Source organism: Platalea leucorodia, assembly GCF_965183815.1.
Source record: "Platalea leucorodia genome assembly, chromosome: W".
NCBI lineage: Eukaryota > Metazoa > Chordata > Aves > Pelecaniformes > Threskiornithidae > Platalea > Platalea leucorodia.
In genome coordinates, this window is record NC_138859.1 from 26,932,140 (window position 1) to 26,959,483 (window position 27,344).

The following is a 27,344-nucleotide window of genomic DNA, read 5'->3' on the forward strand; positions in this document are numbered from 1 at the left end:
AGAGTGCCAAGCAGCCTGGGAACAGGAAAGCCATCACTGCTGGCCTTGATGTGGGACCTAATGGCAAAAACCAGGACTGCAAACTGCTGTGATTTGTGGTACATTGCTGATTCACATTCTGTGACACTGCTGAGCAAACTCTACCTAGATGTCTCTGCAACTCTGTTTCTAGTGCTATATAACGCTGGGTTTGGGTCAGATTCTGTGATGAGATATGCTGATGTCATTCACAAACAAGTGAGTTACTGATAGGTATAATACAAATTGGCTGAGCTATATCTTGCAATTGGGATGAACCAGGCAAGTTCCTCACAGTTTGCTCCCAGTTTATTTAAGCTGCCTGTGTGTGCTGCCTGAGGCACTGGCAACACTTGCTGCTGCTCCAGCATCACTCTGACATCAGCACTTTTATTTGATTTTTTTGTCACTGTTCTTGTAGATTAAATTTCAACCAGTGACCCATGGCTTGATAGCTCATTAGCAAATCCCTCTGAGCCCTCTAGTCCTGCCCTTACTTGACAGTTAACTCTGCATTGCACATACTCCTGAAGCCTCCTGAAATCAGCACCACCCCATGTGAAAGCTCGGTCAGACTCAGTGCTGCTGCAAAAGCCTATGGGGATCCATGCCCAGCTGCATGTTTTCAATGACAAATCACTAACAATTCCTATTATGAGTCATTGGGTCTTTTCAAGTTTTTGAGGTTGTGTAAAAACTCCTCCATGGACAGTCAAAGCTTTCCTTTCCCACCCCTCCCCTCAGCCCTTGATCTATAGGGGAATTATTTTGACTTCTTTCTTGGTGAAACCTTAAAACAGGGCATTCTTACTCCTTTTGTTGTTCAACATCATTGCAATCAGACAAAGGCAGCTAGGATAATGCTCTTTCAGCTTTCTTTTGCTGTGATACATGAATATAAAACTCTTGGTAGGCAGCGGGAATGGAGAAGCTGCCTCAGATCATGCTCTGGAGGTCACAGACCCCAACTCTCACTTTTGCAGTTGGGTTGGATGGGACACAGGTTGCCCTGAGTGCTTTACGATCCCACTCACCGGCGGATATCTTGAGCTCAGCTCTTCCTATGCTCAGCTCTGAGTCACAGTGACCAGCAGGTTAATAGTGAAGATACAGCCATTGCTTCATTTTACTTCCTCTGTGCATCTGAGCCTTGTACCTAGATTATCAGTGCCTTTGAGTAAGAAATTATATTGTGTATAGTCCAGAGCTATAGCACACACTTTTCCTTCTAACTCTTCTTAAACTGCCACTTACACAAGTATCCAGACTGCGCACTGTCAAAATCTTAACCCAGCCTCTTCCTCCAAGCTAAGAAAATCTCTACAAATGCTGAAACAAGACTGTTTTCGGCACCCGGCAGGTAGAGCACAGACGCAAGGAGTCCGGCGCGCCCCTGCAGAAGCCATGGACGGGACTTCCCAGCCTCACAACCTCTTTTTGCCTTGACAGAAACTTCACTCCAGAAGTCAACCTCACCAATTTCAATGGGGAGACACTTGATTTATGCTGGGCCCAGATGAGAATCTGGCCGTGATTCTTTATTGCCTTTTAAAGCAAATAGCCCAGCAGAAGCCAATTGTCTCTGACATGAAGCTGCTGCACACCCAATGTGGAATCTGCATAAACTCCATAAACCAGCAGTTGTCTAAATAAAAACTTCAAACAAGACATTCTGGCATTGACCAGAAAGAGTGAAGATGAGTAGCTGGGAGCCGCCAAGTTGTGAAGGAAGAACTGCTTGACTGTTGGACAGAGAGCAAAGTAAGAGGCAGAAATTAGGCAGGGTGCTGGGATGCTTGTAACACTCCCAAAAAGCAAAGGGGTCACAGCATTTAATTTGATTAATTCATCGCCGGTCCAAAAGACTTTGTACTGAGCCTCAGGCAGCACAATAAACATTAAGAGAGGAAATAAAAGATTAGTTGGGTGGTAAATACTCCAGCTCTCTCTCCCACTCCAGCTTCCCTCTTGTTTCTTCTCTCCTTGGTCAGTGAAAACATTGAAAGCAACACAGTAAGCAAGTGGTAGCATTAAAACAACAACAACAAAACTCACTGTATTTCAAATGCCTTGGTCAAAACACTTTCAAGGAAAACTTTGACTTGCTTTCCCCATCATTTTTGTTTTCCCTCAACAGCCCATTCCTCTAGGAAACGCAGCGGGCAGAATGGAGTAACAGTCATGCTAGCTTGGCCTCCTCTCCCCAGGACTGGCAGAAGACTTAGTGAAAACAACAAGAAGGATGTTTATCCTAAGGGGGGTGGATAATGCTTTTGGTGGTCATTTCAGTAGTTTTGGTTGTACTCCTAAGCATCCAGGGGCCCAAACAGCTGTTTTGGTGAATGTAATTGTATTTACAAATAATGGTATTTTGTAAAGCTCCGATGCCAAATTTTATGGGCCAGATGGTACAAACACTCAGACTGTAATTTTATAGTGCCTGTCCCTCACCACAGGACGCAGGGGGAGGGCACAACCCCCCCACTGACACTGGGGGCTGGAAAATTTTTGCAGCTGCTTGAAGTCATGTAGGAGCCTGGGGTGTCAGAGGAAACCACAGCAGAGGCAGAGCTGGGGAAAGGGAGGGTGACTAATACTCCATACATCCTCATAGAGTAAAGTTCACGTCTGGCTTTTCTTCCATCCGTTTCAAGCAATGCCACTGCTCCCATGCTGCATTTGCTGGGCATCACTGTGTATCAGACCTCACTGTGGCTCTGTACAGCAGGAAACTGCTTTTATCCCCTTTTCCCAGACAGACACTGCAATTTAGACACTTTTCTGCAGTCACATGAGAAAACTATGATATGGAAGATGGGTCTCCAAACCCTGGACCATGCATCAGCCTGCCTCTGCATCTGTGCACACAATGCCATATGACACCTAGGTCCCATTGAGTCAAATACCACTACTGAAGAAAGCAAGGTGGCTTATACATGTATTTGAATTGATATCTAATGAACTTCATTTATCACCTGATTTTCACTTTTCCTGCCTTGTTCCAGTATGTAAAGGTGCATCTATGAGTATATATGCAAGACCCAGCCAGTATAGACATTCATTTTATGTCTCTAAGCTGGTCAGATGAGAAAATGTTCATCAAATATAGTGTTGGACCACTGTTTCCCCTATTACTGAAATAATGCATTCACTGCAGAATAATGAACCAACTCTGTGATTCTGGAGCTATAAAAAAAAATATTAGTGGAAAGTATTATTATACAAAAATCAGCAAAGTTTGATTAATAAGGCAGTTGTCTAACCCTATTTGCCTGTCTTCCATATACATTCAGAAGAACAAATACAACAAAGAAGAACCAACTACTGAAATACAGATCCTTTCTCGGTGTAAAAGTGTGGCTGATTAAGGCTTCATGATAATAGTCCAGAACTGCATATGCTGTTTCTTAAAAAAACCCCAAACAACACCCCCCTCAAACCAAAACAAAACTCATGGTGGCTTTGCCAATATTTCACCATGTTTGTTTTTGCTCATAGCAAGTCCTGTTTAAAATCACACTAATGCATTTGACTTCTGAGAAAGGATGAACCAGAGATTTATTCTGTGCTGTGTGGCAACGGCCCATTCCAGAAGGAAACTGAGCCGTGGAGGGGAGTTTTGTCAGGGAAGAAATCTCATCTGGATAAATGACACTCCCCAGCAGAGCATGGTTACTTATATGTGTGTTTGTACTGACATCAGATGAATGCTGTTCATTCGTTTAATTGTCACTTCTCCTCCCTTCCTCCAGTATTCCTCCTACTCTCCCTTTGGAAGGTTTAATCACCCAATGTCAGGTTTTTTAACAGGAACAAGGGCACTTTTAAGATAAAGATGTTGGAAAACAACTTTAAACAAATACAACATACATTCGTGCATTTAATAAGCGTGACTTGCATATGTACGCACGCATGACACAGCCCCTCTTCTCCCACTCAAGTCATAGGACCAAACACTACTCACTGTGTGATGCCCATCCTCCATCTAAAGCTGATACTGATTCCTTCAGAGTTAAACCAGCACCATACAGACTAGCTGAGGAGGAAAGGTCAAATCAGAAGAAATTCAGCTTGTAGCACTGCTGGACGTTCAGGGGGGAAAGCATGGGGGGGCTTGTAGGTAAGTTAAGCATTAATTTGTTAAGCATGTTTGTCATGCTAACTATCCAGCATTCAGAGACTGATGATTACTACCTTCCTAATAGCTGCATATGATTAGCTTTATATTCCTGTAAATTTACTGTGCATGGTGTCTGTGCTATATCTGATGAAACCCATGTACTTACTAGCTGATCTTTGAGCCATGATGCCCAATATGCAAGCAAGGCAATCTTTGCTTGTATAATCATCGTTTAAAAAAAAAAAAAGAAGTAGAAATACTGTGAGCGTAAAGTAGCATAGACCTTGATTAGTCTCACTACAAAGAAAAGCAGAAATACAGTCCTGCATATAGTGGCTTTTGACCTCTGCTTCACCCCCAGCTACATCCTGGCCTGCAATGATTGTAACTAGGACATAATCAGACAGGTTGTATACACAAATTGCCATCTTATCTATACATCTTAAAAAGTTAAATGTGCTTTTCCTCATTTGCCCACCTAAGGAAATAGGGAAGAGGTAACCATTCCTGCTTTTTTCCAAGGCACAAGCTATGGCATCGAGACTGCTCATCAGAAATGCAAGTGTCTTCAGCATCACGTATGAAAGTGAAGAAGGCAGACACGTGACAAGGAGATGTGGAGTTTGCTATGAGGACCTCTTTAAAATACAGCTCTGCTCTCAGTCTCCCCAGCCCAGCTGTGGCACTAATCTGTGGCCTCTCCCTGGGTCCCTCACCTGGGGCTTTAGTAACTACTGGAGAGCAGATAAAAGGATCAGCCATCCAGCTGTGCACAGTGCCTCGGGTCACAGAGTGCCAGAGGGGCCCCAACAAATTTTTGCAAATGCATGAGGTGTACTTCTGGCTGCGGGGAGTGGAAGGAGGGAGTCAACTGAGTCAATGCTTGGTGCACACAACTTGAAAGTTCAGTTTAGGATGTGCCCAAGTGACAATATGACTGTGGCAAGGCAGGATCTGAGACACCTTCTGCTGTATCCTTGTCTATAGGCCAGACTAATGCCACTGGACTAGTCTTCTGCATCAGCCAAACACGAAAGCACAGTTTAATTAGTTTTGATTAATTAGTCTTTCTAAATGCAGGAGGGTTAGGTGAGCACAAGGAATCTTACAAAAATAGTGATTTCAGAAAAATGCAGCAGGAAGCAAAAGGTCATGGGGAGTGGATAGGAAGGAAGGTGGGAAGAGTTATTAATTAGTGTTTATGGAAAGGACTCCAGTTTCTCCAGAACAATAGTGGACAAACAGGTAGTGCACTGGGAGAATAGCCATATGCATTAACACTGCACATTAAACCCCAAGAGGTCCCAAGAGATGTAAAATGAGCCAAAGCTCACAAGGTCCCCACTAATGAATGGCCAGTGATAGTCCAAGCTGGTGCAGTACAGGGAATGGACGTTTGCTGTGGCCAACCAAGGTGGCTGGTGGAACTCCCTCAATGGGACCCTTCACTCTTGGTACAGATTTCTTGTGCCAGGACTGCAACCAGCTCCTCCAGAAAGTAAGAGGGACAACTCTTCCCTTGACATCCTAATCTTTCTAGATTGTAAAATCATACATAGGCTTTAAGGTTATATGACAGTGTAGGAATAAGTGAGATTGTATTTTACTTTGATGAGATGCAGCTGTGCCCTTGAGGCTTGTTACAGGTTCGCAGGAATGCAGCTGTGGCCTTGAGGTTTGTTACAAACAAGCTTGTGAAACTTAGAGACAGAAAAATAAGGATGAGATTGGATACATCCCTGAAAGAGGAATTCGTGTGCACCAGCTTGAAGAACCAATAAGTAATGCTGAAGAGATGCGTGGACGAAAGACAGTAGCCAATGAAATGGGTTTTGCTTGCTCGTGAACACTAGATCATATTATAAAAGGGATAGATTGTAAAAATAAAGGGTCTTCGCTTGTCTTCGCCTGAACTCATATGCAGAGTCCGTGTCTCATTCCCTTCATGACAGGACTGTTTTCTACCATATGCATGACCACTACATAGCACCAGGGAACACTGAACTTTTCAGAAAGCTCTCATTTTAGACTGCTTTTCATTGCTATAGTCCAGATCCTGGTCTCAGTGAAGGAAATGGAAATGTCTAGGTGGCTTAAACATGAGCAGTCTTTGGATCTCAATCAGTTACAAGTCCATAAAAAACTTAAGAGCCTTACATTGGCAGGTTATACAAATTCTCTGCTCCCTCTGTGTTCTCAGCTGATTCTCTTTTCATTTTGGAGGCTATGAATTATGTTTCTTTGAAGCTCTTTTTTAGCACATCAGAATTTCATCCACCACTGGTTGGTTTAGTAAAGCTCACCCTTTTCCAGAACTAAGTGTGAAATCTGCTTTGTGATAAATATCTGATGGTGCAGGAGCTCTGGGCTTGCTCCCAAGCTAAATCCATTTATATTGCAGCAAAACACCTGCCTCTGTCATCATGAAAGCAGCTCCCTATCATAAAGTACAATTCAGTCTCTCAAACAAGATTCAGATTCCTTTTTTTTTTCCCCTCTGCAAGAGAGGAACAGATGTCCTTAGCAGCCAAAAGGAGCTTCCTCCCTCCTCATCTACGCAGCTTATATTTCCAAGTCATGAGTCCTAAAACTCTTCAGAGTCAATCAGCTAGGGTTTATTGTTTCCATGACACCAGTCCCTTCCCACAGATGCTCAATGCTCAGGATAATTACTTTACATGACACCTGCTGACTGGAAGTGACAGATTTACACTAGGATTGTACCCAGGGTCTCCATATATTCAGCCCAGCTATCACCGTGATGGGTCCCTCTGGATCAGCAGTACACTACACCAATCATGGGACACTAACCCAGCTCCACAACTTCCCACGCGTCCAGTCCATCCCATCAACAAATGGCTTTTGTACACTTTGTGGGCCAGAGCAGAGACTCTCTGCTCAGTACCGTGGCTGTTCTCCCAAAGGCTGGGCAACAACTACCACCCCATGACATTAGACACCAATAAGAGCGATGCCTACCTTGCTAACAGGTATTATAATTGTTGCTGCTGCAGAATGCAATGGTGAGATTTTTGGAGGAAGCGCAACAAGCTATGAGAGATAGGCAAAGGCAGGACAAATATTTATAAAAATGCTGTATAACAACTCAAAGACTTTTAAAGGTTTCGGCTTAATGCGTGACTCACTTTCTTGTCGATCTCCCCAAAGTTTGGATGCAGAATGGGAGTCAATTACAAAAAGCCAGAGAAGTTATTGACTCATAAACATATTGCTGTAAATGGCAAGTCCCTCTTTGTTCAGCATTAAAATTTAAATGCAGTAAGGTAAAATAGAATAAAGCAGAGCTTACCTGAAGAGGCTGAAGAATCATAAGTACTTCTGTCCTTCCTATTTGTCCTGAAGGGCTGAATGTCTTTTTCCCTGTAAGTTCCAAACCCTTCAAAGCTTCTTCTTTTATTCCCACTTGCATCGTTGTCCCGCTTCTCACTCGAGGAATTAATTTCACCAAACATGTCCAGGGACTCTGATCTTCCATTACTCTCAGTATTACCAGAGTATCTCTTTGAGCAAGAGTCAATGGGATCATTACTTGAGTCACTTTTATCTTTACTCTGTGTCCACTGTTGGGCATCAGAAAGTGATAACGTAGACAGCGTATCCACTTCAAAGTTACTCTTTGAGCTTTTGTGTCCGGTTTCACAATGCTGGTGCTTCTGCTTCTCCTTATGCTTGCTTTTCTCATTGAGCAAGGAAAGGTCTTTATCTGAGCCGCTTAGCCTTTCGTTGATCGCATGGCTGGAGAAGCCAGTGGACTTGCTAGCAAAGAGACCACTCAGATCTTCATGTGCCCCCAATATCCGCTCATCCTTATGCTTGTGCTTATGTTTGTGTTTCCTTTTGTGAACTCGACCACTTGAAAGGCTTGTTCCTCCAACCTTTGGAGGAGCCAAAGAGGACTGCATGTCTCCAAGGCCCATTCCCACAGGTGTTTGTAGGTGCACTCCATGTTTCGCTTTATGCTTGGCAGTGGTGGACATCTTCATATGAGAGCTTGCATGGAATTGGGGTGGGGGCACGGTAGGTCTCATAAATGGGGAAGCCGCTCCGAGCGTGTGAGACAGGTACAAAGGAGCTGGATACTGACCATAGTAACCAAGATTCATCATAGGCATTGATGTGTAAGGCATTCCATAGGGTGCATAGTAACTCCCACTGGGAATAGGGTAACCGAACCCTTGTAAAAAAGGCACCTTTGTCATGGTGTCATTGGTTTTGGCAGGTCTACCACGCTTCTTCTTAGACTTCATGTCAGAGGTCCTGCGAAGATAGAGCAATGGGTCATACTGGATATATGGCACAGGGTAGTAGTGATCAAAATTAATCCTGAAGATGCTGGGATATGGATTTTCATGATAAAATGTGTAACTTCTATGGGAAATCCTGAACACTTGAAACTTATTGATGAGTTCCTCAAGGTCTGCCAGAAACTGGAGGTCATCTCTGTTCTGCAGGCTTTTCCTTTTCCTCTTGTGCTTTGGCTTTTTAATAATCTCATGAGAGAGAAAGTTATCCACAATGAGATGTTTCTGCCGGTGACCATGCCTGTTCTTTGTGCTGGTGTCAGATGGGATAGCTTCTGGATTGTCCAGGGTGCAGAAATCAAAGGAGTATCTCCGGCGGGATTCTGAGCTTTTCTCTGCTTGGTCAGAAGTGCTGTTGTTGTCTGTACCTATCCCACTGTCACTCGGTATGGTTTCCTCGCTGTGAGACTCACTCACCGGTGACAGCGTGACTTCTTTCAGAGAACCTATTTCACAGAGGTGGGAAGGTGAATTAGCCATTAACCTGGGTGGAGACAGCTTCCAAGTTCCACTGTGCATTCCTTTCTGGGTTTTTGTAGGAAGAGCACTGATAGGCTGAAGATTTGGCATAGTTTTTAACTCTGAAAAATTTGTTTCAGTGCTTGCGGGGCTAAGGTTGCCGTTAGTCCCCACTAACTGTGTCGAAAGCGGATGAATAGCTGCTGGTGATGATGCCACAAGTGACTGCAGGTTGGAAGGCACTGCTGGGTTTTCTGGCTGGCTGGAAACAGGCCTTGAGTGCTTGATGGCTGTCTTAGATTCTTCTGGCTGAGGCTGCAGCTCTGCTCTTGGCTTTCTGCCCCGTTTTTTACCAATGTAGATAGTCCCCCTCTTGCTGACATTGATCTGCTTCCCTAATCTGGTATCAATAGTGGTTGGCCCAGCACTAGACAGTGGCTGGACTTTTGCTTTCAGAGCTATGCTGCTGGAGCAGGAGGACAAGATCTGATTAAGAATATTCTTCCTCTTGAGGGTCTTCATTTTATTAATGGTCTTGATGGTCTTCTTATCCAAGACCCCAATCTTCCCAACCTTTTTGTGAAACTTGAGTTCATTGATGGACTTGTCCTCTCCTGGGACCATCTGGGCCAACTTGGCCAGATTCCGTCTCCTCTTCCTTTTCTTCGTTCCTGGAAATTCGTGATTGATTGGACTCACTGGGCTGGTGGAGGTTCCCTCATGAATGGTTTCAACAGTGAGCAAAGGCTGTTTCTTTGGTCGTCCTCTTTTTTTCTTGACAGGTGTGATCACAGTAAGACTGTCTGTATTAGTATACAGAGGGCTGGATGGTGTGATGGGATAGGCTGAAGGAGGCTCCACCATCAGCTTCTCAGATGTCATGGAGGTCTCCCGAAGGATAGATTTAGGTTTGCTGCAGGTCCATCGCCGCTTAGCTGCCTGTTTGGGGTGCTGGACCTCGGATAATTTGCCAGCTGTGGGAAGATCAGTGGGTAGGAGAGTAGATCTCACAGCTACAGATTTTCTGAGTCTGGTGGCACTGTTGGGGGAAGCTTTTTCAGTGAGCACACTGCTGTTGATAGCTACTAAGGGGGACTCATTTTCAATCACTTTCCCTGGCTTTGTGGCTCGAAGATCTTTTTTACTCCCCTCTGGTTGAGAGCTAGTCCTGTTTGCTACTTCACTGCTCATAGCAAGTCCAGAAGGCAGGCTTTTCTCCTGGATAGTTTTCTCTATGGAAGATTTTGTGGATTGCCTTTTTTTCCTTTTGTGGCCAGATGTGTCTGTTGTCGGAGACTTTATTGGGATAGTAATTCGTACGTGACTGGTGTCACTTTCACAACTGCTAGCAGAAGTGGGATTCTGCTTTGAGGGTGATGTATCCAACACACTGTCCATTGAGTAAGACTCCTTTTTCCCTTCCATGCTGTCATGGGATTTGCTGTCAAATGCTTTCTGAGCACTCTTCACCCATTCAATGTCTGCGGTTTGGATGGTTTGACTCATCAAGTCCTTTTTGCTGGACTTCTTCTTTGTACTCCCAGTGGGCTGATCAGGGGCCTCCAGCTGCATATCTCCCTCTTGATCACTGAGAGGCAAAAGCCCATTGCACTCAGAGGCACTGCTCGGTTGGGCGACTGCGCTGATGTTGTTGGGTGATGGGACTGCACTGCAAATGGCAAGCTCTTTACTACTGGCCAACAGCTGCCCCCATGTGCTGCTGGCGCAGGACTTCTTTGCTTGGGATTTGCTGAAGGAAACTCCTGACTCCGGAGCGGAGACCTTGGTGGCACTAACTGCTTCTCGACTGGGTTCTGTGTTGATGAAGCAACTTTGAGAAGCAGATCCAGTATCAGAGCTCGCTGACCAGTCAAGATGGTGCTGGTTGCTACTTTTCTGCTGGTGCTTTGATTTTAAGGTGTCACTGGTGAAGTCTTGTTGGAGGCCCGTATCATAGTGCAGAGCAGAATGTTTTTGTGGCTTGTCATAAACCTGGAAGGTAGCAGAAAATAAATAGCAAAAAAAAAATTAGTTTAGCAGTCCATTCATAACCCCTGGTTGCAGCTCTTTATTTGTACAGTGAATGACAACTCTTCTTAACCAATGTCCTTGTAAGGGTTAGGAGCCGCTATAAAGTCTTCTTATACTTGAGCCAAATTTGCATTTAGATTCATGCACTGTAAACAAGTTTTTTTTGTTGTTTTTCCACTCTAAAAACAATGGAAATATTTCTATAAATGCTAAATTGCTAAGGAAACATATTCTATTGTTTTTTAATTTAAAACACAAGTAAAGTATTTCCTTTCAATGGATGAATGGTGCAACTCAGGCTCCTGGTGAGAATCCCTTTTTCCTAAAAAATAATCCCTCACAGAACTTGATGCTCAACAACAGCAATTAAGCTCATCGTTGTAAACAAGAAAAATGCAAAATTATCTCAGAAGTTGTAACAAACAAGAGGAAAACCCATGGGTCCACTTCCCTATGAAGCCAGAATCTGCAAAAATTTACTTGCTTAAATTTCCACATAGATGTGGGATGACGCCCCACAAACTTAGTGCTTAAAATCATATGCATAGCGTCAAGTGTATGAGGCACACTTGGCAGGTTCAAGATTTGCATTACTCCCTTTCCATTTTAATAATCTGCTATTTGCAATGTTGGTAAGAGATATTTTCAATATGATTTCTAATCTGACAGCAGCTCTTCAAGCCACAGAGGTTACAATAAGGGCAGAATTATGCTGAAGACTGTTACAGAGCAAAAGAAAGTCTACTTTTTTTTCTTGGTGGGCCTCCTCCAGCTAAAGAAATTATGTTTGCTACAGCTGTAACCTTTTGAAAAGTCTCTTAAATAAAAAAAAAATTTTTTTTTACTTTCATTAACTGACCTCTTCTAACCATTTGTTTTCTCCTGTTACGTTTAGGAGCTTTTTTTGTAAAGCTCTGGATCAAACTGTGCAACTGATTTCGTACACCTAGTACCGCAAACAACTGTTCTTAGCAAACTGTAATGACACCATTCCGAATGCCAAATAAATGATGAGAGACTTAAATTAAATGTGTAACCAAGCAAAGAACAATAGAAAACAACTGCTAAGTGTCTCGTGTTTCTGCAAACACCCTGTTATAATTAAGTTTCTATCATCAATCAGCAGCATTATGTTAGATCCCCATTCAGGGTGTTTGCAACAGAGGTTTTGGGGCAAGGAGGCTGTCAGCATAAGAGGGTTTTGAGCTGGGAAATGAGGCGTCCCCAGTTCTGAGCAACTTCAGAGGGATTTGAAAACTGCTAATCACCCCTAAGCCCATGGTGCATTATTTAGTGACCAGTAAACATATATGTTATTGGCAAATAGATGTTGAGATATCCTTCATGTGCATATAAAAATGGGCATGTGGCCTTTCTAGAATAGGCAATAACAATGAAGCTGTTCTGCTCCATCGTATGAGGAGTAATCAGGGACTCTTAAATCCTGTGGACAGTTCAGCTGTCGTGCACATGGACCAGCCATGCTCAGGGAAAGCAGAGATTTCCAGGAATTGTGGAGTGAGAAAATGAAAGAACACAGCTGCGGTGGAGCTGCAGATGTCACGGGCGAGTGACACCCGGTTTCTTCAGCCTGAGAAAAGAGCTGAAAGCATAAACAGCCCTCGGGGAATGAATCGGTTCCTGTTCCTGTTCCTCCTCCTTGCAGCAGCCTCCCACATGCGAGCCACACAGCACACAGCGGCCATGACCCATGCCACTGATGCCCTCCTTTGGAAAATGGAGCCCACTCGCATCCATGTCCTTGGGATGAGGCCAGGGAGGGGTCGAAAGGAAATCAGCAGCACTGGCACTGAAGCATGATAGTTTGTTTTTATTTTAATTTTTTAAAACTGATCAGAAAGCTCCTGAGCTTCATTTTACCTCAGCTGTTTGGGGCTTCTCCTGCCCCCAGGCCACCAGGCTGGGTATGCTGTCAGCTGGGCATGAGGAGGTGTGTGGGAGGTGGCCATCCCCTGGTGAGGTCCCAGTGGGCTGGAGGTGGGTGCCCTCCACCCAAGCCTCACATGAAACATCATCTTCCTGAGGTACCATGATCTGTGACTTGGAAAAGCCCTGGAAATGATGGGCTGAGGCCTCTCTTGGCCCCCAGGACCCACACCAAGGCAGGGCCAGTCTGTTTCTGCACAGATCCTGGCCTTACGGCTGCAATCAAAGCAACTCCTTACACCCATGTTATTTCCAAAATATTGAGCTGTGAAACTAAATGACCTGAAAAAATATCATTTGGAAGAAAAAAAAAAAAAAAAAAAGAAAGAGGGTTACAGCAGTGAGTGAAAACATCACACACTGGCAACACCCTGGTCCCTCCAAGTCCACCACACACACAAAGATCTCTAGTTTAAAAGGAGCAATAATCACTGATCTATATTTTAAGACAGTTAATAAGGGCTCAGAACTGAGAAGCCAGCTATATATCAGCGATGAATCTGATATATCACTTAGCTCCTCCAGCCTCATTTCCTTGGCCTGCACATTATAAAATGATGATGCAACTTCCAACATATCCCTAATGATAGCCTTGTCATTACTCCAGCACCGCAGGCCACCACATCTATATTACAATTCATGAGAAAGATATGCCTATGTCATCAAAAGTGCCAACTCTGGAGGCATTTAATTACACGGATAAGCACTCTTGATTTCAACAGGCCTTCAAAAAATGACCAGTCTGCAGGATCACGGGACTCCATTTCCTAAGAGGGATGTCAAAACTATATATCTGCGCAAGCACATAACAGTCCACTGGGTTTCCTCATGCAACTTCTTCCAGTTACTGTTACTTCTTAACAGTTACTATTCGCTCTCCCTTGCCAGATACGTCCATATCACCCCAAAATAATAATTCTTCTGCAGCCCAGCAACCAGAGATCATTTGGCTGCAGCAGGTTGGGTTTGACTGGCTGCAATGGATATGTGGGTACTGTTTACCTAAAAGCACTACTAAATCAGGTGAAAGTAATGCAGCCAAGTGTATTTTATTTCCCATGTATCCATCTGGGTTGCTGTCTGATCCCATTGGTCCTAATGTTTAGGCTTCAATTTTCCCTTCTGGGTGAGCACCACCCTAAGAAGCCAACAAGCCCAAGCTCAGCTAACCTAAGCCTCTGCTGAGCTAGTAGAGGATGCCAGAGCCGTCAATAGGTTGAGGGCAAACAGGGCTCTTCAGAAACCTGTATCACGATGCCTTTCACACAAATTCATTACGTTATTCGTCAGTAAGCATGCAATATACTGCAGCTCCATAGGTCTTGGCAAGGGGCTGTTGACTTGAGTAGAGTTCCTATGGCAGCACAGCCGAGACTGGCATCAAGAATAGTGGGCTTTTTCATGAAAACAGAAAGATTTACCTTCATTTACTTTTTGGTTTATGAGACCCTAAAAATACTTCAAACTTCAGCACCTGCCTCTATTTGTAGTTTGCCCTTTCATTAAATGGGATTTTCTTCAGCAGCTAGCTATTCTGCACTGGGAGTCTGCTCCTTCTTCTTTTGTGAAAGTAGAAGCGTAACTTAACCTATGCAATTTTATCACATCTCACCAGACTTGGTCAATATTTCTCTTGATATTCAGTTTACTGGATGTGCTTAGTAGGTAATAATCCCATCTCTCCTTTAAAGAAAATAAAATACACATAAAGAAGCTAATAGTTTTCATAACTGCAAAGAAGTTTGAGCAACATGATCCAGCACATGCTAAACCTCAGACTAAAAAAATAAAGCTTGAATCCTCTTATTAGTAGTATACAATTTTAATGCCAAACTCATGAGTTTCAGTCCTCAGCTTTGGCAACAGTGGGTAGACCTATGAGCAGGATACATCCCGTATACTGGCAACTGAAGAGCACTGGCCAGAGAGCAGAGGAGGTGGGACTGTGTGTTTACACCTGCCTTGCCAGGCCTGTGCAACCCTGCACCTGCAGAGGTGATTACTCCTCTTAACAGTTTTATTCTGGCCCTTGCAGCTGAGGGGATGAGACAGTATCAGTCCCATGATGAGCAGCACCCTACTCTGCAAGCAGTACCCAGCAGCAGAATCCATCCCTCAGGGACTCTTTTCATTTAACTACTGGATGTTTCACTCTGCCTCCCCATTCCCTTGCCTGAGCTTCTCTCTAAATCCACATGCTGCTTCCAGTCCCAAAGCAAAAAGTGGGAGGAGATGCCAGCAACCAAATCAAGAGCTTAGTAAAATAATAATAATAAGAAAAAAATACAAATAAAAATGAATGTAACTAAAAATAATAATAATGATAAAATATGCAATTAGAGAAACCCATCACCTGAAAAAAATCTGATTGCTTACAGGGGATGGTACCCCCCTGCTCCAAATGCACCTTTTTGAGGAGGTAACATACATACAGCTTGTCAAGAATCTGGCTTGCAAATCAAAGTTAATACTACAACACCCCCTCTTTAAATAATTCGCAGATCCATCTGTGCAATAGCTCCTCGAGTGTAATTCCCTATTAAGAGGCTTTATCTGGAGAGATAAGCAGCTGGTTCCCATGTCACTAATTGCTGTCTGCTGTGATTTTAAAACATCTGCACCATTGTGCTCTTCATTTTCATATTCTAATCACCCTGAAACTTGAAAAAGGTACATCATTGATTGTTTCTGTGGGTTAATTAGTACACAGTCTCCTTGTAGAGACAATTTAAAGGCAGTCAGAACCTCAATCAGCAAGTTTGTTTTAAAAATTAATAACATTGGGAGCATCTGTGGGGACTGGCATCCACAGTGACACATCAGAGTGTGCTCTGGGGACATGCCATCCTTTGTTATCTTCTTCATACGCTGAAAATAAAATTTAAAAAAAAAGAAAAGGAAATGAAAAGAAAAAGAGGAAAGGCTTTCCTAAACAAATAACGTCACTTAGAATCAGAGTCTTGGGAAGTGCTTGCTTTTATCTGAGGGCCACCCCTGCCTCTCCAGCAAGAACGAATCTCATCAAAACACTGTATAATACCTCTGTGTGGTCTAGGAACTTGTAAGCCATTTTTGGTAGCAATTTTGGCAACTGGGAGCCGGCATGTCATTGGAAATTCATGGGGTGAAGCTGTGACTGCTTGGATGTATGTAAGCATTTGCTCTGTTTGCCACCCGGGTTGGCTAGATGCAGGGTCACCAGGTGTTGTCTCCAAGCCATGCAGAGAAGGATATTAGCTCAGGCACAGCACTTTGCTATGACAGTGATATTGCATGCAAACTGGACCTTCCTGAGCCAGCTCAGAGCAAAGGCAAGCCTGAATTCATACCTGCTTTAACTTAAGCTCATACTCGAAAGTACTCCAGACAATGCTGATAACAGACCTTTGGTGCCTAGCAAAAGGTCAACCTGAGATTTTCAAGACTGAATGAATAAATCTGGCGGCACTGAGGTTAAGTGGAAAATGCAATGGGCACCTGCCTTCTGAAAAATCACTCTCCTTTGCAAGGTGCTCCTAAAAACTGGAGAAGCTCCAGGTGATTTCTTCCTCTTGAAAAAGCTTTTTCTTCAGTTTCTGCTTCCTAGACATGCATGAAAACATGTTACTGGAGAAGAAAACCCTTTGAGAGGAAGAAAAAACTGAGATTTCCAGCTCCAACACATGAATAAATAATCCTGGCTCAGCTCATACTTTTGCTCAAAATTGAGCATTTCTTCTTGTGTCCCAATGGGACAGCTGCAAACTGCTCACTCGAAGGCTCTAATCAGAATTACAGGTTGGAGATCTTTCATGCATTTTGGTGAGTACACTGAGCCTTCCTGGGGTAGCATTGCTCTGTAAATAAAAGATGCCAAGCAGAGGAACTTAACTCTGGCCTGATGGCTTACAGGTTGAGCAGTCTGACATGAGATGTGATCAGTTTATAGGAGGGGCCTGTGATCAAGTCAGGTCAGTTCATAATAGCAAGTGTCTGAAATGGTTTCAGGAAGTCCTTTAGGTCCTCAGTGACTCTAACCAGGGAGGAGGGATCACAAACTGGCATATGACACTTGCTGGAAGCGTCTTCTGAGAAACCCCACTGAATCTGGTTCAGAACTGAGGTAGGGGCTTTATTTCCAATTAAAATACTAATGGAAAACATGTCAGCAGGCACTAACATAAAATTCATCATTATCATCCCAAACAAGGGTGATTTTCCAGAGCAGTTTGTCAAATTTATCACTCCCAGAGTTTACTCCTCCCCCAGCTCCCTGAGTCTTCAATAGCACAAAGCCCAAACACCACCATACTCACAGAAGTGAGGATCATTCGTTAGACATCGAAAGAGAGACAGGAATTAACACGAAGCCGCAGGGGGACTACTTGAGAGCAAGACACAGCATGGGGTGGGAGTGCATTAATCAAAAGCAAAGCATCACCTGTTTGTGTGCATTCACTGAACACAAACATCACAGACTGTAGTGCAAATCTCGAGGATCTTCACTGAAGCTGCTGGAGGTCCTTCCAGATTTGCAGTCCCATTGCTATGTAGCTCTGTCTTCCCTGAGATATTTGTGTAATTGTGTCAATACAGAGAAACTGAAGTTCAGGCTTTTGTATTATAATTGTTTTGAGAATACCGATCTAAAGCACTTATCCTTAAGGAAAAGACAAAGAGATGCACAGAAATTACTGAAGGGTCCAAAGATGTTCACGTGGTTGCAAATCATAATTTTTCATGCATTCCTGGTAAAGCGTCATGATTTATTAAATAATAAAGAAATTCCAAAGTTATTCCAAATTAATTTTGCTACCAGCTTTAAACTGGATGATTTGCACACTATTTCAATCTTCTGATGGATTTCAGACACTTCCATTTTCCACATACAGGGATTGAGGATTTTATTTGGGCAAATTGCAACAACATGTTGAATTTATAAAGGTAGGATTTGGTGCTGCGAGCTGATCTGCTCCTTACTAGTGGGATAGACCCATCTCTGCACATATTTTCTTTATCAAATGTTTAAACAACCCTGCTCTTTTCAGGGCTTTGTATTAAGCACCGAGTCTGGGAAAACTCTAAACAATGGGATTTTTCTGTCTTCTCCAACAAAGAGCCCATCACCACTGACATAACAATATCACCATCGACAGTTTAAATATCGTGTTTAAGCATAACACAGTTTGCCGCCTCAGTTTAGGCAGCTGGGAGAGAACAATTGGGCACCAGCTAAGGTGGACTACAATGGGACTCATACAATTTTGCCCATTCATCTGGTGAGAGTTTGGTCCTTTTTTGGCCTCATGCCAGTGCAAAGATTTTTAAGTGAGCATTTCAGATATTATGTTTGTGAAGCCAGGGCTCGCAGAGCAAGACACCTTTGCTAAGCTGCATGCTTTTGTTTGTCCAAAAGCCTTGCTAATGAACTTAACAGCAGCAGTGATATTAAGGCTTTGTTATTCATATATAAAACATACTTCCATCCCTTCGGAAGTGGTATAGTTCCATGGAGCTTGACCTACTCTTCCCAATGTGTAACTATGACGGTGCACATCCAGGTTTCTATCTCATCCTGCTCTTCCACTTTGCTCTGTAATTTCAAGTTGTAGAGGGCAATGTATATCTGTATAGTGACTTGGCCAAAATCGAACAGCAGAAGGATCCCAAGATGGACTGGGACCTGCAGAAATGAGAGCAGTAAGGGGTTTGTGGTGTTGTCCAGGACGTTAATGTTTCAGCATGTCTCAGATTACTAAGCTGGAAATAAGGATGTGAGCAGCTGTGCACCATAAGTTTCTGCTATAGTTTTTAAAAGCCTGCAGTGCTTAATTTGCATTGAAAGATTTCTTTTATCCTTCATTTAGTATAGGAATTGCAGTGTTACCCTGAATACTTTTTTTTTCCAAGGGGTGGGGGAAATATAAATGGCTTTTCCATTGAGGCCAGTGATTCTTTCCACTAGAGTTAAATAATTTGATTATAAATTGAGTCCTTAAATGTTAAGGAGATGCTGAATTCACCTGAAAACAGGCATTTAGAGAAGCTCATAAAAGCTGTGAGCTCCAGTCAGTTAACTCATCATTCTTTCAGCATGCACTTCATTTAGCAGTTACTGACCGCCAGATTAATTCTTTCAAAGCATCCTGATTGCAGCTAAGGTCTAGCATGAAGTATTGCATGTGCAACAGCATTAGCAAAAAGTCCAGAAATCTGCCAGAACATCTATCTGGCGCAGCTGGGTTAAAGCTCATGAAAATTTGCGGGAAAGGTCAAATATCTAGTGTCTTCCCACCTCCCTGCATTAACATCTGAGTCCTGTACCATGAATTCAGAGAGAGAATCACCTGTGCCTTCAGCAAATTCACCCTGAAAAGATGAACTTCAGTGATCTGCAGCAAAATGTGGGAGGTTCGTTCCTTTTGGAAAATCTGCCTAAAGAGGTCATACGTGATGAATTTCTGGCTCCACTGGTTACATACTGAGTCGTCACTGCACTCTGTGCAAAGCTAGCAAATGGTGTGGGGTGTACCATCCGGAGATGGGACGTGTTCTGGACTCTCTCAAACAGCTGGTCTCAGATCAGACTCCCAAGTGGGAATCTCCTTTGTTTTCACCAGTAAAATAATTATCTGCTGATGGAAGGGAATAGGAGCACACTCATCTTCCCTTGCACTGCATGCAGTCCTTCTAACTGTCCAAGCAGGCATGCAGTGAAACCTGCCCCATTTGCAAAAGGCTACAGGATGAGTGGAGTTTCAGAAGCTTTATCCTTCCAGTTTGCCTATAACCTGTGCCTATTTTTCACCACTGTTGGCAGATAAAAAGTGATCCCTCTCCCCTTTTCCCTAGAACTGGCAGCAACCACAAGAGGTGATAACTGGGGAAATTTGCTGCACATGTTGAAGATGTCAAAAGTATGTCAGATGTCTCTGTTTCTGGACTAGAGGTGATGCCCCTGTGACATAGTTGTTGAGGATTTTAGTCCTCAATCAGGTGATTTTAGTTTACACCCTTAAGGAAGGCAGGTTTGAAGAAAGACACCCAGAACTGCACCAGGATGCCTGAGGCATGGACATGTGCTATGAGGATGCTAATGCCCACCTGCAAGTCCTCTTTCAAGACTGCAACAGTGGTGATTTTGGGCAGCAGCAAAATCACAAGCTGCCTTGGCTAAACCTGAATGCTCTCCTGTAAGAACCGATTTTACCATCCCCTGGATTCAGCTCTCTGCAGATGCCTCTTCCACCCAGATGCTTTTGCAGGCTCCCCACCACGCCCGTAGCAAAGGCTTTCCCACTGAGGGAAATTCAACCAGGCTAGCAATAATGTTTAGGAGCAACAAAAACAAACAAAGAAATGACATAAAATATTTCTGTGGCAATGCTAGGTGAGGTGATGATGAATGACACCACATTTTTGGGGCATTGCTGTGCTTTTTCTGAATGACACGTATCTCTGCTTTGATGTTCATCCCTCATCTCTCCTTCCTCCTCTCCCTCCCCAGCTATGGCAAAATCACCTTTACTAATAAACCTCCAGCTCAAATAGCAGGTTTTATTTAGTGTGCTATAAAAACAGTCATTTCTCAGATCATAAAAAGGGCTCAACTGGACTGCATCATTTTGCTGAAGTGAGTTTTCTGGTGGAGCGATTCTCTCTTCTAAATGCCACAGTCCTCCACTACCAGTATTTATGTACCAAAATAAAATGCAATTTTCTGTATTTTATTAAGTGTGAATCTCCGGTGGAAATCCATTTGGGAGCTGAACCCAAGATTTAATTGTCCCTTGATTTTATACTTTCAAGACTTTCTCAACTGTTTTCACAACAGCAGCACCAGGCTAACTACAGTTTTATTAAGGTACAGCAGCATTACTTAAAGGCCCGGACCAAGTTTAGATTTGGCTTCTACACATATAAATCAACAGCAGCACAGACCAGAAAAAGAGAGGGCAGGGAACAGTGGTCTAGAAAAAAGGACTGCAAAGCACCCCAAGCACAGCTTTGTACTTAAATGACTTCCCAAACTTCTCTAGCTTCTCACCTAAGAAATTAGGGGTAAAATTCAGCATACTGAGTCCCCAGTCTTTCACCCATGAGGTTAAATAGGCAGGTGGAAAGCCTTTTAATATAAATTCAGGCCTGGGATTAGCATCCAGAACAGCAAAGCTTGTAGCTCTCCTGGGTCAGAATTTGGCTTATCCTATGCTGAAGATCTGGTCTGGAGAAACCCTTAAATTCTTGAATCTGTGCAGAAATTCAGTGATTTCTATGCACATGCTCCCCTTAGGAGTGGAGACATCGAGACCAGACAGAGCGATGGTGCAGTACCACCTTCAGAGCATTGCCCTTTTAATTGCCCTTGTTCTAATAACTCACCTAAGTACATTTCTTTGCTCTGCACATGTTGATGAAGCAAAACCATTCCCAGCCCTGTTATTGCTTCCTCTTAAGTGCTGACTGTGTGCTCGAGTTGAATAACTCTATAAAAATACTGGCACTGAAGATACAGTCCCCTATCCAAGCAGATTGGCACACAGGGTAAATCAGAAGCAGGCAGTACATGTTTCAGATATCAAAGTGCATTTGTCCATCACTAAGGGAGCAAAGTTATGCTTCTTTCTTTTCAAAATGTAACTTATTCTGAAGGATTGGCATTGGAAGAGTTGTCAGAAAAGAAGTGTTTCCAAGAGCTACTTGAGGAGAGAGAGGGAGATTGGCTAAAGCACAGGTGAACTTGGTGTTATAAGCGTTTGAGATATACATCAAAGGGGCAAAAAATACATGGGGACAAGAGTGCCACAGAAGGTCCTTCAGTTTAGCAGATATACAGGGTTTGAAGACGAAGCTAGAAAAACTGAGATGAGAAACATGGCCCACATTTTTAATAGGGGGTATAAATAATCATGAGAACAGCTTATCATAGCAATGGATTCTCTATTGCCGGAAGTTTCTTTCAAATCAAGGCTGGGTGTTTTTCTAACTGATATGCATTAGTGCACAACAGCTATTGGACTTGTAACAGGAATACATGCAGGAGGTTTGACTAAGTGATCACAATGGCTCTTTCTAGCCTTAAAAATCTGTGACTATATATCCTCTCTATATCCTCCAGTGTTTTGTCCAACCTGGTGTTAAGCAATTCCAGCAACGTCTTCAACCCCTTCCTCTGGGAGGCTATATCCCAGTGTAATAAATCTCACTGTTCAGAGTTTCTTCTCTCTTCCCCTGGAATAATTTCCATCCCTAGACATACCTCAGTTCTGGATTCATCCCAACAATTCCTCCTCATCCTTGGCACCAAAAAGAATATTTCACATTTTTAAAAAATTTATTTCACTTGCCATATTCCTTGCTGCTGTAAAGCAGCGTGTCCCACTGGTACAACAGAGTTGATTTACTAGGAAGGACCTTTCTTTCTCGACAAGCCCACTGAGGTGTGGTTCCCCCCCAACAAGGATGGGCAGTGTTGTACCACACGTGGTTCTGCAAGCGCGAGCGATACCAAATGCCACTGGCTCAATGCACTCAGGCTACCCATGTGGCACAGGGGAAGTTACTGTGATTCCTGTTGCCATTCCTCTGCGCTGGCTGAGCATGGACTTTGGAGAGGCAAATATATGTGAAATATTTCTCCAGACTGACTCTGTCCTCACCAAATAGCCGAGATTTGGCCCTGAACTTTAAGAGGAGGCACCAAGTCTGATGATACTCAATCTGGATCTAAGTCTCACAGACATCTGTAAAACAGCATGAAATCAAAACATCCTGGATCTGAAGACATGAAGAACCCTGGAGTCAGTTTTAGGCATTGGCTTCTTTTTTCTTTCTTTTTTTCTGTTTTAAATATGGAAGAACATATTGATTTGGTCTTTTCTGGTTTAAATTTCTCTGCTGTTTTGTATGCTGCATCAGTCTCAAAACATGAGCCCAAATGCAAACCTCTGAGGTCTCTGCCTCAATCCAAATGTCACACTCCGTGTTGCGAAGATTGTTTGGGGGTTTTTGGGGAGCAAAAACTAAATCTCAAACCACTGTACAAAAAGGTTGCATATGTTGAAGTCACTGGTGCAAATACTATTCAGTGACTGCTTTAAACATACTTCAAATAAGAAAAAAAAATCTATTGCACTCTAGGTAAAGTATTTACATATTACTTAATAGTTATTATTTCTTTTTGTGTTTTTTCCTCCCTTTGTTCTGTTTTCCACTAGACAATGCACACACTTCTGCATAGTGCCCCTTTAAGGATTTCTCTCAAGGATACATGCATATCTATTTTCTGCAACCAGACAGAAAAACCTTCTGAAATCAGTGCAGATTCATCACCTACCCTGCACGTGATCTTATTGGCAGTTGCAATGGGTGGCCCCTGTGGAATACTATGGAAAGGGCAAAGCTGGAAAATGTGTACTTCAAAGTGCCAGAGACTTTAGTTCAGTATGTAGCACTTCTAATTTCTGCTGCTGCAGACTGGTCAGCTTGTTATGGGTATCTGAGAATTCAGGTTTTCCCTGACTAGAGGTCATGAGATTTATTACAGTAAAATGTTTTTTTTGCGTTTTTATTTTTCCTTCTGATGTAGGTAAGGCATAATTGAGGGTGCCAGATACCTGCATGTATAATATCTCCAGAGATGAAAAGAGAAAAGAAATAAAGCTTTCTGGCATTCCTTTCCCCACATGTAACATATTTTGCATTTACTCTTACTGATGAAGGGAATATTTAAAGAGAAGTCAGTGCTGTGCACAAAGGCTAGGCTTCGGTACAAGAGGTATGATTGATAAAAAAAATTGACCTAAATTCTTCCTGCCCCATCCAGGGACACATTTAGATTTGTCAGACTAACAAGGACTCAGGTGGATGGACTGCAGCCATAGGTATTAAAAATTAAGTTTTTAGTCTCATCAACATAATGTTCCCATCTGGTGGTATCTCCTTGTAAATATATCCAGAACAGGCAATCATTTTTATCAGCTTGCACGCACTTCTCCACCAGGAACCATGGACATATATTTTGTAAAAATACTACTTCAGTGAGTAAAAACTGTGTTTGTGTGTTTATGTGTGGCAGGGGGGTATAAACCGATGAATAAACAAGTAACAAAAGTTTATTACATGTGTTTTCTATCATGGTCTTCAGAATAACATTCACCACATCATTCACATGAAGCAAAAAGACCTTGTTGGTAGTAAAAGCCTATCATCTTCAATAAATCTCAAAGCACTTCATGAAAGAAGTAGGAGTCATTATTCTGCATACTACACATGGAAATACTAAGGCTCAGTGATTTGCCCAAGGTCTTTCCATATTCCTTCGCCAATGCCAGTAGAAGAAATTAGGTTTCCTCACCCTTGCTTTTGCCAGTGCCCATGAAGGTTCCCGTGACCAAGGTCCCAAGTCCATGTTCCCAAGGCATTTTACAGTCTAGATGAACATGACTTCAAATAAATGAATGTCTGGATGAAGCGCAAACAAACTGATCCTTTGCTATATGAGTCTGCGCGTGCCATCAAAAGTGGCCATGGGTATCACAGGCGCAACTGGAATCCGTTTGCCAAAGGAGGACAAACATGGGTCTGTGTTTCAGCACAGCGGGCACCCTTTCACAGCCAGCCAGCTTCGGGGAAGTCTCAGACATACAGGACTGGCGACAGATGGGGTACACCTGTCTCAAAGGAAGAAAAGGATCCTAGCACAGGAGTTAGCAGGGCTCATATTGAAAGAGCTTTAAACTAGACTGGAAGGGGGAAAGGGATAAAACCAGGCTTGCTAGAGATAAGCCTGGGGGCGGCACACCAATATTTGAGGGACAGTGTGCTAGCGAGGTCCTTCGGTCTGCCATCTCAGTGGAGGCAGGGGATGGAGAGCCATGCGGCAGCAAAGACGCAAGGGCTATGGATGTGTTAGAATCCACGGAAGCACCTCAGAATGGTCACGTAGGAACTAGGGCTTCTCCCCCAACAAGGTGGCGGGATCAATAGCCCAGCTGAAGTGTATCTACGCCAATGCACGCAGCAGGGGCAATAAACAGAAGGAGCTGGAAGCCACTGTGCAGCAGGAAAACTATGACATAGTTGCCATCACAGAAACATGGTGAGATGACTCCCACAACTGGAGTGCTGCAATGGACGGCTATAAACTCTTCAGAAGGGATAGGCAAGGAAGGAGAGGCGGTGGGGTAGCCTTGTACGTTAGGGAATGTTTTGATTGTCTAGAGCTTAATGATGGTGATGATAGGGTTGAGTGTTTATAGTGTTTAAAAATCAGGGGGAAGGCCAACAAGGCAGATATCCTGGTAGGAGTCTGTTCAAGACCACCCAACCAGGATGAAGAGGCAGACCAAGTATTCTATAAGCAGCTGGGAGAAGTGTCATGATCACTAGCCCTTGTTCTTGTGGGGGGACTTCAACTTACCAGATGCCTGCTGGAAATACAACACAGCAGAGAGGAAACAGTCTCAGAGGTTCCTGGAGTGTGTGGAAGATAACTTCCTGACGCAGCTGGTAAGCGAGCCAACCAGGGGAGGTGCCCCGCTGGACCTTTTGTTTGTCAACAGAGAAGGCCTGGTGGGTGATGTGACAGCTGGAGGCCGTCTCGGGCATTGTGATCATGAAATGATAGAGTTTTCGATTCCTGGTGAAATAAGGAGGGGGGTCAGCAGAACTGCTACCTTGGACTTCTGGAGGGCAGACTTTGGCCTGTTCAGGAGCCTGGTTGACAGAGTCCCTTGGGAGGCAGTCCTGAAGGGCAAAGGAGTCCAGGAAGGCTGGACATTCTTCAAGAAGGAAATCTTACAGGCCGTCCCCATGTGCCGAAAGACAAGCCGGCGAGGAGAAGACCGGCCTGGCTGAACAGAGAGCTTTGGCTGGAACTCAGTAATAAAAGGAGAGTTTATGACCTTTGGAAGAAGGGGCAGGCAACTCAGGAGGACTACAAGGATGTTGTGAGGTTATGCAGGGAGAGGATTAGAAGGGCCAAAGCCCAGCTGAAACTTAAACTGGCTACTGCCATAAAAGACAAAAAAAATGTTTCTATAAATACATTAGCAACAAAAGGAGGGCTAAGGAGAATCTCCATCCTTTATTGGATGCGGGGGGAAACACAGTGACAGAGGACAAGGAAAAGGCTGAGGTACTTCATGCCTTCTTTGCCTCAGTCTTTAATAGTCAGACCAGTTGTTCTCGGGGTACCCAGCCCCCTGAGCCAGAAGACAGGGACGGGGAGTAGAATGAAGCCCCCAATTCCAAGGGGAAATGGTTAGCGACCTGCTGCACCACTTAGACACGCACAAGTCTATGGGGCCAGATGGGATCCACCCAAGGGTACTGAGGGAGCTGGCGGAGGTGCTCACCAAGCCACTTTCCATCATCTATCAGCAGTCCTGGCTAACCGGGGAGGTCCCAGATGACTGGAAACTAGCAAATGTGATGCCCATCTACAAGAAGGGTCGGAAGGAGGATCCGGGGAACTACAGGCCTGTCAGCCTGACCTCGGTGCCAGGGAAGGTCATGGAGCAGATCATCCTGAGTGCCATCACGCGGCATGTACGGGACAACCAGGGGATCAGGCCCAGTCAGCATGGGTTTATAAAAGGCAGGTCCTGCTTGTCTAACTTGATATCCTCCTATGACAAGGTGACCCGCTTAGTGGATGAGGGAAAGGCTGTGGATATGGTCTACCTGGACTTTAGCAAGGCCTTTGACACTGTCTCCCACAGCATTCTCCTGGAGAAGCTGGCTGCTCATGGCTTGGATAAGTGCACTCTTTGCTGGGTAAAAAACTGGCTGGATGGCTGGGCCCAAAGAGCTGTGGTGAATGGAGTCAAATCCAGTTGGCGGCCAGTCATGAGTGGTGTTCCCCAGGGCTCAGTATTGGGGCCAGTCCTGTTTAATATCTTTATCGATGATCTGGCTGAGGGGATTGAGTGCACCCTCAGGAAGTTTGCAGATGACACCAAGTTGGGTGGAAGTGTTGATCTGCCTGAAGGTAGGAAGGCCCTACAGAGGGACCTGGACAGTCTGGATCGATGGGCCAAGGCCAACTGTATGAGATTCAACAAGGCTAAGTGCCGGGTCCTGCCCTTGGGTCACAACAACCCCATGCAACACTACAGGCTTGGGGAAGAGCGGCTGGAGAGCTGCCTGGCAGAAAAGGACCTGGGGGTGTTGGTTGACAGCCGCCTGAATATGAGCCAGCAGTGTGCTCAGGTGGCCAAGAGGGCCAATGGCATCCTGGCTTGTATCAGGAATAGTGTGGCCAGCAGGACCAGGGAGGTGATAGTGCCCCTGTACTGGGCACTGGTGAGGCCGCACCTCGAGTACTGTGTTCCGTTTTGGGCCCCTCACTACAAGAAGGACATGGAGGTGCTGGAGAGTGTCCAAAGAAGGGCAATGAAGCTGGTGAAGGGTCTAGAGCACAAGTCTTATGAGGAGCGGCTGAGGGAGCTGGGGTTGTTTAGTCT

The 27,344-nt window shown here is 44.0% G+C and overlaps 1 protein-coding gene across 1 annotated transcript in view; it reads right to left on the minus strand.

Moving 5' to 3' along the window:
• The window catches only part of LOC309601557 (SET-binding protein-like), a gene marked incomplete at its 5' end in the record, with an annotated part of 252,385 nt that overhangs the window by 68,286 nt on the left and 156,755 nt on the right, over positions 1-27,344 (minus strand). Inside the window, 1 exon segment of the mRNA XM_082334619.1 lies at positions 7,449-10,911. Coding sequence (XP_082190745.1) covers positions 7,449-10,911 — 3,463 coding nt within the window.